Raw genomic sequence first — 17,437 nt, 5'->3', positions numbered from 1 at the left:
CTTAACTTAGCCATTTCATCTCTCTGGGCCTCAGTTTACTCATCTGTCATAATGAGGAAGTTGAACACCTGGTCTCTGTGTTCCTTCTAAAGTTTCTGTCATTAAGTCTGTTTGAAGATAGTCTCTTCTTTTGAAAGTATTAGTTTGTTTGGCCAGTTGGGCCAGGTCATAAATATTACGGAATTATTATTCAGCTCTTGAAGACAGGAATGTTTGAGGGCTTTGAAAGCTAGCCCAGCAGGAAGCTTTTTGTGGTCTGTGTATTTTCCTTCCTCTCAGGAATGATTAGGCCGAAATCAACCATCTTCTCAGTCCATCCTCTTTGTAGTTTCCTGAGATGAATGACCGAGGTGTTTTCTCCTCAGAAAATAACATAGGAGAAAAATTCCAAGGGAGGTCTCTTTATTCAGGAACTTGCAATTTAGGAATTAAGTGTGATAACTTTATTTCACCAATTTTAATTTTGTGACTATAACATAATATAAATAAGGATTCTGTTACATTCAAATTTTGAAATCATGCAAAAACCAAAAAAGGAAAAGAAGTCAATCAAAACTTGTATAATTTCAAAGATGGTGGCCAGGTGGTTTGGAAGCTGTGCATGGGATGGCCACATGGCCGCTTCCCTCTAGCAGGCAACAGGTGCCTTGTGTGTTTAGTCAGTATCATGCTGCATGCCATTGCTGATGGCATTCAAGTTTTTGCTTATGTATGCTGGTATTTAATGTTCACTTAGATCTAAATATCTTTTTTTAGCCTTCAAAGATGTCAACCAGGTATTCATCAAGAGGTGTATTAATGGGGATGTTAGTGATAGAGCCCAGGACACCCCCAACCCCCAGATCAACAGCTTTGTAACAGAAGCGCTAAACCACTATGAAGATGATCAGACAACAGGGGGATGCATCCTGCCATTAATATAGCAGAAAGAGCACACGTCCAAATAGGAGAGTTAATATAGAGAGGTGCTGTAGCAAAGTGGCTCAGAGCGTGGACTCTGGAGCTAGCTGCATGATGCTGCTAGCTGCCATTTAATTAGCCTTGTAGATTTAGGCAAGTCACCTAGTCTTGCTGGGCCTTAATTTCCCTATCTGTATGATGGAATAAATTTAATGTCTACTGCAAAGGTTATGTGACACTTAGCAAACATGATAAAACACAGGTTGCCGGGCCCACCCCCCAGAGACTGATTCACTGCATCTCCGATATTTGCATTTAACTAATTCCATGATGGTGCCGATGCCTCGGACCCTGGGATGACACTTTGAGGATCACCATGCTGTGCATTTGTATACACAGACACACACGTAGGCATTTGTTTTCCAAAGTAAAGGGCATACTGTTTGGAGCCTAATGTTTTTCTCCTATTTAGTGCCTTGTGAATATTTTCCCTTTAATTATTTATTCTAATAATGGATGATTTTAAGCTGCACTGTATTCCATTATTAAATATTTAAATGGCTTCCATTTTTTCTGCTATCATAGACCATGTCGGAATAAATATCATTCTGTGTACACTTGTCTGCATCTCTGTTGATCTCTTTAGGGTAAATTCCTAAGAGTGGAATTACTACGTTCAAGGTGTTTCATGGTAAGGCCTTTGGCTACACATTGCCAACAAATTCTTCAGAGAGTAGCAGAAATTTGTCTTCTTACAAGTAGTCTATGAGAGTAGATGCTGATTTTCTAAATGTAAGGGAATAAGAAAAACTTCATGATCAACTTTTTTTCACGTGTATTTGGGCTTTGGTGGGAGTAGGCAAGAAGAATATCCGTGGATTTATAGAGTAAGCAAAAGTATGTCAGGAAAAACTAGGAAGAATAGGGCTGAACTATGGCTTGATTTCAGGAGAGTTTCTGGGATTCAGACTTGAATTAACTGAATGATGCTGTAATATATAAATGTTGGTATAGGTGATTTTATGCAAAGAAGAATAAACATTGGCTTACTTTTATTTATCGTATACGGTATGGGTGACTACTGCTGCTAGTTCAAGGGTCTTGATTTTTTTAAAATGTGTTTCTTGGCTGTGGTAGCTGGGAGCCCCAGGATACAGACTTTTGGTTAAATAACATCTGCTCCACTCTGCCTTCCGGTGTGGGCCTCTCTAACCCTGGGCCAAGCAGTTGAGTCTCTCCTCGGGGTGCCTGGAGTGAGGGTGGGTACAGCTTGGGTAATTCAGCATCTGTACCTAAAAACTTAATCAAAGTAGGCTTCATGTAAAGAAGTCAGTGGTTCTTGGGAACAGGGGTGAGTGAATGGAGGCGAAAGGTGGGGCCGTCCACAGGTCAGTCAGGCCCTCAGGGTGGGACAAGAGCTGTAGGGCTCTTGGTTATAAGCCTGTGTGGTGGAGACCAGCAGGTGAGCCAAACTCTTCTTTATTATCAGAGTATTTCACTAATAAGGGATCTCAAGGGTCATCTGGCACAACCTTCTCCTTTTGCAGATAAGGAAGCTAAATAATTTATTAGTTAAGCTTCACCATATGAGAGTTTTTGGGGTTTTTTTTTTTTTTTTTTTTAAGTTTTTAGGATCAGATAGTGAACCTTGGAACAGAATTGGCTGCTTTTTGTTTCTTTTTTCTGGAGGAGCTGAACTTTAGAGAATTGTGGCTGCATGGTAGACGGGCAAAACAGGAAGGACACAGTGCAGCTGAGAGCGAGGGTGGCCTGTGGTCTCTCGTTCGGCCTGGAGAATGGACTGATTTCAACTCCTCCTGCACTGCTCCTGAGTCACGGGTCCTACACCACCGTGCCTCTCTCCCGAGCTCAGGAGGCTGAGCTCAGGACTGCATGCTCCTTCCTGAGTGGTCTCCAAAGGCTTCAGAGTGGCCTTGGATGAAGAGCTGCTCTCTTCTGTGCCAGTCATGTTTTTTAGAATTTACGTACTAGTTTTCTTCTTGCAATTCAAAAAAGTGTTTTTTTCTTTTCCTTTTAGTAAAGAAACACGTATGACGGGTTATTTGTTTTAAAAAGCAACAGCTCCCCTGAACACCAAACTGTGCCTTTTACCACTGGGTGACACTGTTAGACCACAGAACGTGCTTTGCTGGTAAAATCAAGAGTCCTTGAATTTCAGATTTCATCAAGCTACTTTACATAGGAGAGAGAAACTCCAAATCACCTAATAGTCATCTATCAAATGTTATTTGATAAGTGTAATTTATCAATTTTAAGGCCAATGAGTTTAAGGCAATCAGTTATTAAAGAAATCCATTAATTGGGCAGGATTTCGATTGCTTAGAAGTTTTTGCAGATTAATGTGCTGCATATTAATGAACTAATTATTTCATGGGAATATTTATGCAAGCCAGTGTACTAATATATCTATTTCCCACCAGACAAAAGTCTAAGTTATCTTTCTTTGGCAAAAGACTCACTGTTGATACACAGCAATTAATGTTACGGAGTTTTAGTGAGGATTTTTTTGAGCCATCTTAAAAGCACGTTTGTTGGTTAGAGAAATGGGTATTTGGTTCTCTGTACTGGTATGTGTTAAGAAGATTATGTCTTACTATATCTGAGCTCTTTCAAGAGCTCAGAATGAAGACAGAATTGTTCAAAGCGTAGGTTGACCTCCCCTACTCTGTTTTTGGCTCCTTTTGGAAATCTGATGTCTGCCCTTCTAAGCGTAAGGTGAGCATTATCTGGTCAGTTTCAGCTGACCACTATGTGGCTGAGATGTTTCTGAGGTTAAGAATTGAGTGCGAGTCAGGCCCTCCCTTTGTGGGGTTAACATGAGAAAGAAGACAACTTCAAATTTAATTTTAATAGAAGCAGACTTTAGTATCCTACAAGAGGTATTAATGGAGTCCTGCAGGAGTGTAAAGGGGAAACACTGAGGAGGAGCCAGGGAACACTTGGTGGGGTGAGTTCCTTCATTTGGATACTCTGAACTGCCCGTATTATCCTGTTCATTCAATACTTTTTTTTTTCTGGGATGGAGTCTCACTGCATTGCCCAGGCTGGAGTGAAGTGGCGCGACCTTGGCTCACTGCAGCCTCTGCCTCCTGCGTTCAAGCGATTCTCGTGCCTCAGCCTCCTAAGTAGCTGGGACTACACACATGCACCACGATGCCTGGCTCATTTTTGTATTATTATTATTATTTTTTTAAGTAGAGACGGGGTTTCTACTTGGCCAGGCTGGTCTCAAACTCCTGACCTCAAGTGATCTGCCCACCTCAGCCTCTCAAAAGTGCTGGGATTACAGGCGTGAGCCACTGTGCCCAGCCCATTCAGTACGTTTTAATACGGTGCACACAGTGTGACATACAGCCCAGGGCTGGGGAAGGCAATAGGAGGTAAGACGAGAGGTTTGCGGGCCTCTGGAGGTCAGCCAGAGGCACAAGGAGTCGGCAGCTCCAGCTTTCTCCTAGCTCTTCTGTGTCTGCTAGTCACTGTGATGCTGCTGCTACTTTGTATGGCTTATGTACAAGCCATCGTGCCAGAGCATAGGGTAGAGGATGGAAGTCACTCAGAGGTCTTTTCCCTTCTGCAGAGATTCACTTCTGTGTCCTTCAAGGGGAGACAGTGGAAAAGTGGGAAATTAGCCCACAGGCGGGGAAGTGCCTGGGGCGAGGGGCGTCCAGTGGAGTCTTCCACAGCAGTTCAAACAGGAGGACATGTCTCCGGAGGAGAGGTCCCGGGAAGACTGGGGGAGGCAGGCTGTGAGCTGGTCTTTGCAAGGTGCCTGGAGTTTTACTGGCTGGGGAGGAGGGATTTCTGCCCAGGAGGAAATCGGGAGCAGAGGTGGAGATGGGAACGTGCACGGGCTTGATGTGTACTGGCTGCCTGGAGTTGATGCCAGAGAGTTAAGAACCACACATTTGTAAAGGTAATTGAGGACTCCACTATCGAGAAGGGGACCACAGAAGGCCAAGCAGTTTAGCATCCTCTCCTGAGGTGACCACTGATGCTCGGCTTGGTAGCCTTGATCTGATTAAATGAGTTAGCTCATTGGATTTGACTGAGGATGCAGCTGGATTAGAGGGAAAGGCAACCGGGGGAGATGGAGGCCATGGAGAAGCCAAGTGCACAATTCCCAGGATGAGGGATGAGCGACTGGTGATAGGGGGCGATTTTCAGATGCGTTTATGGAAGGGAACTGATGATCGATTCTGTACTTAGGGTTGAAACCTGTGAGATAGAACCTTTGGGAGAAATAAGGACGTTAAGGGAAGACTGCGAGGGATTGTTTCTCAGTGGAAGAGTGGTGTGTGTGCTGTCGTCTCTGTTGCTTTTGAGAAACAATAGCTCAAACTCAAATTCGCCTGGGATGACTTCTGCTACAGTGTAGGCCCTGTGGGGTGGGGTCAGCTCTGTCCTTTCAGTGTCCTTTCCAGCACCTGGGCAGTGTCTGGCACCTCGGAGGCCTTCAGTAAATCGCGAGTAAAGGGGAGCTCAACTTGACGCCTGTTGATTCTGAGGTGAACATTCCAGTACGAAGTTGGAATTTCAGAGCCAGAGCTTGGGAAGTCAGGAACTATCTCCACACACACTTTAGAAACAGCTCTTGTAGCAGAAGGGGTAAAGGTGTGTGGGGTCTCCACAGGCATGACCGAGAGAAGAGGACAGGGCTGTGGCCCTCTGCCTGGACTGCTGGTGGCGTTAAAGGGAGGGAAGAGGAAGTGTGGGCAGAAAGCTGGGGGAGAACAGGGGGAGGACAGAGGGAGGGTGGTCCAGGGGCTGCCTTCGCATCAGCAAGGAAATAGACACCAGCCCCAGACCCAGGAGAGGCCCAGGAGAGTGTCACCAAAGGAGGGAGCCCTGGATGGCCTGAGAAAACCCTGCTGGGTGTGGACTGTCATGCGGATAGAAACATGCTGTTGCTGTGAATATTTGAAGGATGACATTTGTTGTCTGTTAGTGACCACGGATCACAGCCCTTGGGGACAGACATTGAGGGCCAGAAGCACAGGCACTTCTTACCGGAAAAAACACCTGACAGGCCAAGTGACACTGCCAGCTCCTAGGTAGCAGTTGGTCTGGGGAGTATTAGCCAAGGTCCTTCTCAGGGTGAAATTTCTCTGGAATAGTTCTCAGGCCCAGCCATTCCCCTGGGAATAAGCCCAAATGCACCTCTTTGGTTGATAAACATTCTGTGCTTTGGGGCTTCAGATGGGACTGACTAGGGCTGGGACACCCAGAGCTGCAGAGTGGAGCAGGCTCTGACTGTGTGTCATGTCCACATGGTGAACATGGCAGACGTCTGGTCGCCCTTCTCGTTTCTCCATAGATGTGCTGCTGTTGGCTGAACCTAGGGGACATTCCTCCCTCCCACCAGGTACTACTCACAGGATGAGGGTAGTTCTGCAGTCTACCAGGGAATTCTAGAATCTGCACAGGAGTAGAGGAAGTGAGGGTGCAGGGTTTGTGTCTTATCTGCAGTCCTAGGACTTTCAACTGGGTGAAAAAAGTCACCAAGGATCAGCCTCTTGCCAAGACAAGGGGCTGTTATAGTTGTCTGTGGGCCCTTGAAGGATTTTATTCACCCCTTAAGCCATTTTTACCTCCTTCCCTGAGCCAGGAATTGAATGAATCTTTATTTATTTTAAATTAGTTTTCTTCTATCTAGAGACTTCTTGTTCTCACACGCTAGAGTATTTTTGTTTTTGTTTTCATTTTCTCTCTATATTTTGTCTTCAGTCTTTTCTAAGTTTGTTTGAATATCCAACTTCCTGGCAAAACTAGATTATGCAAGAACTGCTTTGTTTTTTTTAACTTTGGCTTTGATCATGGTATATTTGGACAATATAGAAAATGCCTCTTTTTAGCCAAGATTCAGACTTTGGGGAGGTACAAGGCTGAAGAAATTTAGTTGCAGGAGTAATTTGCTAGTTTCCATGGAAAGCAACCCAAACTGTCATTGGTTGACCATCAGACTCACTTTCTTCTGACAGATACCAGCTGGGTCTTGGGTACCCAACTTTGGCACAAGCCTCTCTGAGATCCTGCTCCAGTCATTTTCTTTCTTCCACAACACTTTCTGCCTTCCCTGTCCACACTGGAAAAATGAGCAGAGGCCAAGATTGGGTTCATCATTATTCTTTGTCTAAACTAGTGTACTTGCGGTATACGGTCATTCACTTTCATGTTGATGGAACATTAAGTAACGGAGAGTTAGAGTAATGAATTAGTTTGTTGGGACTGTTTGCCTACTTTGTTGAGCATCTGCCACGTGGGCAAGTACTGTGGATGGTAGATGTTTTCCATGAGTTTTCAAGAATGCTGAGACCAACTCTGCACATGCAAGTGTACTAGCTCTGATTTCCAGTTGAGGAATCAAGACTCAGGTTAAATAATTTTATAAAATCACATAATTGATGAGTGACCTAACCAGGGATTCTAATTCAAGATGGGTGGTCTTCAAGCCTGATGCTTTTTTCCATTGTGCTGTATAACTTCCCATGGACTATGGATGAAATGACAGAATTGTCATTATGCAGCAGCAACCAAGTGACTTGTGGATAGTAATTTTAATAGCTGTTGAACGTGTACTCTTACACATGCAGAGGAGGGCATGCACCAAAAAAGTGTACTGATTGAGGGTGAATGTTCAGAGGAAGCACACCTGTGTCACCAGAATCTGTATTATCCAGAAACAATCTTTTCCAGACCCTGGAAGCCCCATTGGTACTGCCGTCTATTCACTCCCGAAATAACCATTATCCTGACACCTAACATCAAAGGTTGGTTTTGCCTGATTTTGAACATTATGTACATGGACGCATGCAGTATATACTCTTCTGCATCTTGCTTTGTTTGCTTAACGTTGTATTTGTGAGATTCAGCTGTGCTTTGCTTGCAGAATTGCCAGTTCATTCTCATTGCTGCATAGTATTCCACTGTATCAGCACATCGCTGTTTACTTACCCATCCTACTGTTAGTGGACATTTGAGTTGCCTCCAGTTTGGGACTATTATGAATGGCCTGCCATTAACATTCTTATAAAAATCATTTATATTGATATATTTTAATGAAATATGTCTTTTCCTGCCTCCCATCTCTCTTTAATGTCATCCTTTGCAAGATGTTTTCTGTTTGGGATCATAAAGCTGTGATATTAGAAAGCTTCTAAAGTCCTGTTGAGAGACGGGAAATCATTCTGTTAAAGTCAAACCTGGTTCCTCCATCCGTCATCCCAGCCCATGGAGTGCCTAAGAGCTTCCTTTTGGAATTACACAGACTCAAGATCAAATCTTGGTCCTGCTCTTTAGCAGCTGGGTAACCTTGGGCAGCAGTGACAGCATTATTGTTACTAATTTATTCTTATTCTTTGCCAGTGACAGCGCTAATAGCAGGTGACGTCTATTGAAGGCTTACTGTGTTGTAGGCATTGCGTTTGGTGCATTTCATTTTTTTTTTTTTTTTTTTTTTTGAGACAGAGTCTCACTCTGTCTCCAGGCTGGAGTGCAGTGGCGCAATCTCAGCCCACTGCAGTCTCCGCCTCCTGGGTTCAAGCTATTCTCCTGCCTCAGCCTCCCGAGTAGCTGGTATTACAGGTGCATGCCACCACGCCCAACTTTTTGTATTTTTAGTAGAGACAGGGTTTCACCGTGTTGGCCAGGATGGTCTCGATCGCTGGACCTCATGATCCGCCCGCCTCGGCCTCCCAAAGTGCTGGGATTACAGGTGTGAGCCACCGCGGCCCAGCGGTTGCATTTCTCATTTACTCTTCTTAGCAACCCTGTGAGATCTCTCAGTCCTTTTTCATTGTTGCCTTGTTGAACTGGCGAAGGCCTTTACCCAAGATCACACTTAGAGCAAGTGAGGAAGCTGGAATGCAGATGCGGGTTGCCCCACCCAAACCCATGCTCTTGAAGCTGTCAGCCTCATTTGGAGACTGGGAAGTCATGACCCCTACCTCATGGGCCGTATGAGGACCAAGTGACAGGGGAAGCTTACATATACCCCCAGGTGACATGGACACCAACTCCAAGATGGATTCCTTTCACTGCATCTCTCAGAATGGCCAACTGCTTTTGGGGTGTGCTTTGACTACAGTGCAGGAAGGCAGAGTGGGCATGGCTGCTCCACTCTGGCTGTCCTAAGGAAAGCGGACCTGCCATTCCAGGTCTGGACACCTCATTAGTTGAGGAGGTGTCGCCACCTATTGGTCGTTCCCACCTCACTTGGGCCAGCTTCTGGTTGCTGTAGTGTAGGCAGATGTCTGTCGGATGTTTCTTGCCCTCCTTAGTTGTCACTCCCTCCTCCTCTGCCATTTTCTAAATATAAAATATGTGCCTTATTTGTAAAAATACATTTTCGGGGGATGAAAAAACTGATGAGAAAATGAGTTTGATACTTTCCCAAGAGCATCACTGTTTGACATTTGTACAACAGCATATTGGCAGCAAATTTGTTGAGTTCATCATTGTTTTAAATGACCATCCTGGGAAGCCACAGGGGACTGTCCTGTAGCCATAGTGGAGCTTGGCAGAGTATGAAACAATAACGTCTCTGCACTTACACTGATGACTCTGGTGGGACGTTGTTTCTAAGCCTTGGTGCACCAGGTTGGTGGCCACAGAAATCCCCTGGGCACTTGTTTGTTGCCTGGTCTAAGATGGAAATTTTTAGGTTTGCCTTAGGGCCAGGCAAGTCAGGAATTTGTGATGAAACCAACTGCACTTTGGGAAAAATTCTTACCGGAACTCAGGCTCCTGCCTGTCTGGGAACTGTGGGTGCTGAGAGAGAGGCTTTGGATCTAAGAGGTGTCTTTCCCTTTTCAGGCTGACCCGGCCTGGAGTTTGCCGCCTCCACCTTATGTAACTTGGGTTTCTCAGGGTATTGCCAGAGGGTTGGCAGAATCTTAGAGACAGCTTAGGAAACAGATTCTCCAAAAGTGTCTTGGAATTACTTTTAACTTTCCAGAAGTTTTAGCAGTTCAAAAGTTTGTTTCACTTTGGTTGGTGGTAGCGCACCTGTAAACTGTACGCGTTGCCACGTGCCAAGAGATTGTTTTAGAAAGGATTCAAGTATTAGTGCTTCTAGATAGAATTAGGTCTTAAATATTTAGGTAAACATGAAAACTAGCATAATCTGTAAATTCTGATTTTTAAATCTTAGAGGATTAGGTTTTGAATTCATCTCTTTGATGTAGAAATATGCAGATATAGAGCCAGAGCAGTCTGCTGGGGCAAGCCAGCTACGGTCTGGGTTTGTTTTATCAGCCCAGTTGTGAAAGTTTTCCGAGGGAATGGTAATTCACCTCTGGAAAGCAGTCAACAGAACTACCTGGGATAGCCAGAGAGCTGGGCCCGGAGTGAACTTTGGAAAGGGAAAAAGATGAAAAGCAAGGACTCAAAATCCATCTGTAAGCATGGGATTTCCCAGTGCTCTGGGATAGTAGAGTCAAATAATGACTTTCGTGTGTTGCTTAGTGGAAATTAAAGGTAGAATTCTCATCAGGCAGCATTTTTCAGTGCATAGTGTGTCTGTCTGAAATACAATTCTGTTATTACTCAACAGCTTAAAAATCTTTCAGTGAGTCCCCTCCATTCAGAACAGCACGAGAGGCCCTTGTCATCAGGCCTGTCTGTTTCCTGCCCCACTCTGAACGACTGGAGCCATTCAGAACTTCATGCAGCACCTTGGCAGTGTGATAGACAGACCTTTTTAGACTTTCCAGAAGCTTCTTATGTTAGTTGCATGAATAGGTCCAAGAACCATTGAACGTTGTCAGTGAGAAAGTCTGTGGGTCATTCAACTGAAGTTACAGTTTTGAAGAAATCAAAGCCCAGAGAAGTAGAGTTTCCTATACAGAGTTTTCCAGGCCTCTAAATAAAGTATGTAATGGTGCTGGTCGCATAGTTGGGCTTATAATAGCTTCTATTGAGTTCTCATGTTTGTGCCAGGGATTAGAGAGAGTCTTTGCATATACATTTTACTCAGTTTTTACAACATTCATTTTACACATAGGAGAGCTGGGGGTCAGGGAAGTTAGGATTTGTCCAGGATCTCAAACCAGTTTTATTTCTCCTTCACTGAGCTGGTCCTGGTTTTCCTTAATTGACTTAATACATTAAAAAAAGTTACTTTGAGTAAGTTACTTGACCAGTGAAGTGACTGTGACAAGATTATCTTTGTGTTTATTTCTAGAAACGATGTTTCATGTCAGTAATAATATTTGCTTGCAAAGTACTTGTACCTCTAGACATTTCTACCCCATCTTTACTCTCAGGCTCCTGGATTCCTTGTTTCTCAGTGAGGAAATGTACCTGGCCGCTCAACCCCACTTTCTGCACTACACCTTATGGCGGTGGAATCCAAATGTCTCAGGGACACCCTCTGTCGTTAGCCCATGCCTTTGTTACTTCATTTAAGTAATGCTTTCTGAACAGGTCCAAGGGGTCAAAAGAAAAGGAACATAAACCAGACATGTTCTTTGCAGTGAAGAGAGGATAAGATTTATATCCACATTGCTGTAATACAAGGCGGTGGTTGACAAATTACTAGGAAAAAAGAGCAAAGAACATCCCATAGAATTTGGGAAGGCGTCAGGGCAGATGCGGCATTTATTTGGATCTGCTGGATGCGTGAGTTTGGCTTTGTGGAGATCCGGGGCTGCGGTGGGAAAAGCCTCAGCATGCCTTCGGAGGGTGTAGTGCTGCTGTAAGCATGCTGGTGGAGGAAGGCGGGGTGTGAGGATGTGGGGAGCAAGAACATATGTTTCAGCTTGATCCGAAGATAGGATTCGTGAGATGCAAGAGTTGCCTTATACCAGAGTTGTATTTTCCAGCATTGGTAGCAGTGAGCAGGATGGCTGGCAGAGGGAAGAGAGCTGTGAAGAAGGTCATAGTGATGGTTATTGCCATGTGTTAGTCACAGCTCCAGGGTGGGGTGTCACTGAGAAGCAGCTGGAACCCAGATCCCACATGGTTCTCCCGCCACCACCACTGCCCTGAGTACAAAGACTCAAGGAGGGGGTTGCTCCGGCCCGTTCACCCCCTTGTTACTAAATGACCGTTTCCCAGACCCCAGTGTGGCCTCTGCATGAGGAGCTGCAGGGACCATGCCACCTGTTCTGAGGACAGGCTTAAGGTCTCCATGCTTAACTCAGACTGAGAGGCTCCTGTGCACCCCCTTTTCCAGCTCCAGTTGTGAAGAAGGACAAACCAGTGAAAAAGAAGGAAGATGTTTGCCCCTGTGTTGACAGCATATACATATACTTCACCACACTGTCCCACGGAAAAACATCCTCCTGGGCTGAAATCCTAAATGCACTACATGCACTTCTCTGCAGCCACAAGTGTCTGAAAAGTCAACTGCAGCCCTCCCCTCCTGCACCGGCTCGCAGTGCCTGTGTCTCTCTAATAGGAGACAGGCTTGGGTGCCCCTCACCCCACTGGTCCTATGTGAAAAGAAAGATTTTCAAGCAACTAAATCTAAAGAGAAGTCAGAAAAAAATCCCAAGCTAGGGCCTGTTTCCTAGATTCAGAACTAAAGTCATTTCATTCTGTGCACTGGAAGCTCAACCTCCCTCCTGGCAACAAGGCCCAAGTCATGTTTGCACCTCAACACTGACGTCCAGGAAAGGCTGAGTGGGCATCTTATGCTGTCTCTAGTTGAGGGAGAAGTGGGAGTGCGGGACAGAGGATGAGGGGACGGAAAGCGGAGGGCAGGCAAAGCCTGAGGCCGCAGAGGGCCAGTCAGTCAGGTAAAGGAGAGCGAGTCAGTCAGGTAAAGGAGAGCGAGTCACCCAGGCTTGAGCGCTGGCTGCACTTGCCCTCTCAATGTCACCTCTTTCATGTCGATCAGACATCTCAGACTCGACACGTCCCAGATCTACTTGCTCTTTCAGCCTCCCGTCATGGCAACTTGAGCCTTCTGGTTGCTCAGGCCGGAAACCTCCGAGTCATCCTTGATTCCTCTGTGCTTTTCACGCCTCGTGTCCAGTCCTTCAGGAAGTCCCAGAGACTTTACCTTTAAAATACATCTTGAATCAGGCTCTCCGCCTACCTATGCTGCTGCTGTGTGAGTCTAAAGCATCTCTCACCTGGATGACCTTTGCATCTGCCGCCCTGCCTGCCTGCAGCCCGTTCTGAACCTAGGAGCTGGAGTAATCTTTTAACTCATGAGTCAGATACCGTCATTACTCTGCTCAGAACCTGGAAATGACTCCCCATGGCCCTCAGGGTGAAGACCAGAATGCCAGCACTGGTGTTCAAGTTCCCACGCTCTATATCCTCACCATCCCTCCCTCCCCTGCAGCCACCCTCGCGCTTTGCCATTCTTCATCCCCCCCAGGCACCCTCCTACCCTGTGGCCTTTGCATGCGCTCTTCTCGCTGCTGATCACGGCCTGCTCTTCTGTCACATTCCCTCCAGCTCCTCCCCAACTGTAATAACGAGGTCAAGGTCAGAGGCAGTTGTCTGTTTGGGTTTGGCATCCTGGAGATTATCTATGGTGAAGGGCAGAAATACAGAGCCTTTTATGGAAGTGTGTAGCCTTCTTGGTCTATGATTAACTAGAAGGAAACTGCAGTTGATTTTTCAGACACTTGTGGCTGAGCAGAGGTGTATGTAGTGCATTTAGGATTTCGCCGAGGAGCACGTTTTTCCATGGGACAGTGTGTTGAAATCAGGCTGGCTGTGATGGGTTCCCTGAGTTACCCTCTGCGAGGTTTGTAATTCTCAATTCAGTTCAGGTTGCAGGCATTCTTGTTGTTAAAAGATCAATGCAAATAGTGTCTGAGGAATATTTGGTGTAATTTATTGTATATGCCTTACTGTTTGATAATTTTGAGCCTAATCATGGAGTGATATTTAAGATATTTAAACAAATGTTGCAGCTACATTATTTTTCAGTTGACTTAGCCTTTGGATTTTCATTCTCTTTATTTTCACATTAACTTTGTAAAGATGTTGCTTTGGTTTGGTGGACAGAACATAACACGGGGAGGTGCTGGGGGCAGGGTCATACTTTTCAGCAGGGCGGCTAGGAGGTCAGGCCTCTCTGAGAAGGTGACGTTTGAGGAAAGGCCTGGAAGGATACAAGCAGGATGAAGCCCACAAGGTGCTTAAGGAAGGAGACAGTGACCAGTGTCACAGGCCAGCGAGCACCGTGCTCAGAACTAGAAGCCTTTTCCACTGGCACAGGGTCAGCATTGATATGTTTGTAGCATAGATTGATTTGCTGAGGCTGAAGGATTAGCAATAAAGGACCTGGGTCCGGTGCCTATTGACCAACAAGTGAAACAACAAGCACTAAAACTTAGAGAAATCGCAGTTAGATTTATTTGGAGCCAAGTTTGAGGACTTACTTAAGCCTGAGAACACAGACTCAGTGTAGACTGAGAATGGGTTCCAAAGTAAGTTATGTGAGGCGCAATATATATACATTTCGTTCCCTTTCCTTTTCTATTTTGTTTTGTTTGAGACAGAGTCTCTCTCTGTTTCCCAGGCTGAGTGCAATGGTGCGATCTCGGCTCACTGCAACCTCTTGCCACCTGGGTTCAAGCGATTCTCCTGCCTCAGCCTCCTAAGTAGCTGGGACTACGCCACCAAGCCTGGCTAATTTTTGTATTTTTAGTAGAGACAGGGTTTCACCATATTGGCCAGGCTGGTCTCGAACCCCTGGCCTCAAGTGATCTAGCCACCTTAGCCTCCCAAAGTGCTGGGGTTACAGATATGAGCCACTGTGCCCAGCCTCTTTTTTTTTTTTCTTTTCTTTTAGAGATATGAGGTCTTGCTCTTGCTCTGTCACCCAGGCTGGAGTGCAGTGGTGCAATCATAGCCCACTGTAGCCTCTCAACTCTTGGGCTCAAGTGATTCTCCCACCTCAGCCTCCTGAGTAGCTGAGACTATAGGCATGTACCACTATGCCCAGGGCATTTCCAATGTTTTTTAAACATACGGGGTCTTACTATGTTGCCCAGGCTGGTCTTGAGCTCCTGGCCTCAGTGATCCTCCCATAACAGCCTCCCAAAGTGCTGGGATTACAGGCATGAGCCACCTTGCCCGGCCTTGTATTTTGTAACAGGGGAATACATGTGGCACAGCGGTGGGCGAAGCAGGCAGTGAAGCAGCAGTTTCAGTCCTGTGATTGTGATTGGCGGTCAGAGACGCTGTGCATAAGATAAATAAGGTAAATATGCAGCTGAGTGGGTAGGAGAAAGGTTAGGCATCTTAGAGTCTGGTGGAGGGTGACTGATTCCATCCCGTCTTTGTTCTGTATCTGGTAAACAGATTTATGACCAATAACCATCAGTGAAATATTTAACAAACTGCAGTAAGATAGGCAAGAGGCCAGCTTTAGTTTATAGGCCCCTCTTTCCTGACACATGTGTCCAACTGCAGCCATTGTGGGCCAGTGTTCAAATTTTCATTTGAACTTTCTTTTTTTCTGACATACTCAAGTGCTTGTTCTGAAGTTGATATAGAGACAGGGTGGCAGGAAGCATCCTTTGTGAGTGGAACCCAAGTTGTGGCAGTGGCAGTGATAGAAGTCAGGCCACAGGGCTCCCTGGCCTTAGTCATGGGCAAGACGAGACCAGGCCACCATTCTCTTCCCTGCCCCACCCCAGTTACATTCCAAGCGCTTTAGAAGATTTATCAGTGATGCCCCAGAGTGGACTCAGGAGGTTGGCATGTGTTAGCATACTGAGCACAGCTCTGTGGGCCTCTGCATGTGTGGGAAAAGCCTTAGCAAAAACTGCAAATGAGTGTTTCTCATCTTTCTCTTTCAGACAGCCCACCTGAGGATACTGACCATAAGGACTCATATCTCATTACAAGAAGCATCATGGCCGAGCCAGACTACATAGAAGATGACAATCCTGAACTCATTAGGCCTCAGAAACTGATCAATCCTGTAAAAACCTCCCGGAACCATCAAGATCTTCACAGAGAACTTCTTATGAATCAAAAAAGGTAAAATGGTTTCTTGAGCATATTTTTTTTTTAAGAGGACTTTTAAGATCATGATATCTAATTTTAATGGTATTTACAGAGGCTTCAAAGAGTCTTTGATTTCTTGCCCTTTGTTAAGGCTTTCTTATTCCTTCTCACATCCTAGAACCGGGTTACCCCTCCGTGAGGCAGATCCCCTGCAGGTGCCCATCACTGTGGTGGCCAGCAGTGCTTCCAGACTCCTGCAGTCACGGGTTCCCTTCTGAAATGGATGTGTATTTCCAAATTCGGATGGAAGAGTCTGGATTAAGGATAGAAGAGAATGTCTTAAGCAGAAGAGAAATATGTTCTTAAATTTAAAATCTCTGAATTTTCTCCTTACACTGGCGAAGGTGTAGGAATCATGTAATTACCGCCTACTCCAGCATTTGTCAGTAGTGGGGAGAAGTCTCTAGAACCATATTAGACTTAATAGATAGGACACTCATGTTTTTGTTTGTTTGGGGGTAGCATTTTAAAAGATTATTATCATAGTCTTTATTGTTAATTATTTTGGAGGACAGGAAAGCATTTACCTTCTATCTACTTTGCAAACTCCATCTGTGCCATAAATCATTATGGATGTTGGGTTGCTGTACTCTACTTTTTAAGTAATTTGGGCAGGACAGGAGACTAGGAGAACTGAGGATGAAAGGCTACTTTTTTCAATTTAAGAACTAGGAAGCTTCATTTAGGATTATTTTCAGATCTCGTAGGACTATAGATGACTCATTTGCCCACTCTTTGCTAAGCCCTGGTGAAAGGTCTCCCACTGAGCTGAAAGATACGCAGATCAAGTTTAGCATTAGGGTAATTTTTTGCAGGGAGGCCTAGTTAAACAAATGTTTTAAAGAGGATCAAGGGGCATTTTTATGACAATTCTCTTTCCTGAGTACACTCCAGCTAGAACAAATGACTCCTATCTATCCCAGGAATTATTTGTAAATACATTTCTCCCTCTAGAGTGTGGGAATGTGGCTTACTCCTGTTTTATCCCCAGCATATTACTAGGAAGCTGTTGGATTAATGTATATTAAATTGAATGCAAATAAGTTTTTAGCTTCCATCTGCCTTTGTCACACAATAGAAGAAAGAATATATGAATTTGGTATTATTATGGCCAAAGCAAAATGAGACTATCAAGTTCCTAAAATAGACCACAGAATTTAGAAGCCATCCTATCCTGCCTGGGAAATCATGTCTTCATTTTGGTGGAAAGCTCGTCAGTTTAGTAGGCTCCGAAACAGAATAGCAGTTGTCACTCAAAGATTTTCAGATTATCTTCACCTCTTTGGCCTCAGTTCCCTTATCTATAAAGTGTAAGGTAGGAGACTTAGCTGTTCTCTAAGAAACATTTTAGCTCAAATTTTTTCTTCTAGGAAAATCTATGAAAGGGCTCCAAGTCAGAATAAAGGTCAGAGTAAAACTAACATTTGCAGAATAAGTGTTCTCTAAATTATAGGCTACGAATTATTCTGCAAAAATATATTTAGTAGTTTGGGTCATTGCTGTAAAACCTACAGATTTGTGCAGTTGAGTCTGTTTC

At 44.9% G+C, this 17,437-nt stretch overlaps 1 protein-coding gene across 15 annotated transcripts in view; it reads left to right on the top strand.

The window, feature by feature from the left end:
• The window catches only part of FAM107B (family with sequence similarity 107 member B), a 254,614-nt gene that overhangs the window by 226,962 nt on the left and 10,215 nt on the right, over positions 1-17,437 (top strand). For 12 of the 15 annotated variants that reach the window (XM_063709896.1, XM_063709897.1, XM_031015320.3 and 9 more), the window contains one exon: positions 15,690-15,873. In XM_063709896.1, the coding sequence (XP_063565966.1) occupies positions 15,690-15,873 (184 nt within the window). Of the gene's footprint in view, positions 1-7,619; positions 7,689-13,402; positions 13,625-15,068; positions 15,089-15,689; positions 15,874-17,437 lie in introns of those variants that run through there. The other 3 variants (XM_055353760.2, XM_019035177.4, XM_063709904.1) reach the window with 3 other exon arrangements.

Source organism: Gorilla gorilla, chromosome 8 (assembly GCF_029281585.2).
Source record: "Gorilla gorilla gorilla isolate KB3781 chromosome 8, NHGRI_mGorGor1-v2.1_pri, whole genome shotgun sequence".
NCBI lineage: Eukaryota > Metazoa > Chordata > Mammalia > Primates > Hominidae > Gorilla > Gorilla gorilla.
Note: the sequence above shows the minus strand (reverse complement) of the source record. Positions and strands in the feature narration are given on the sequence as shown.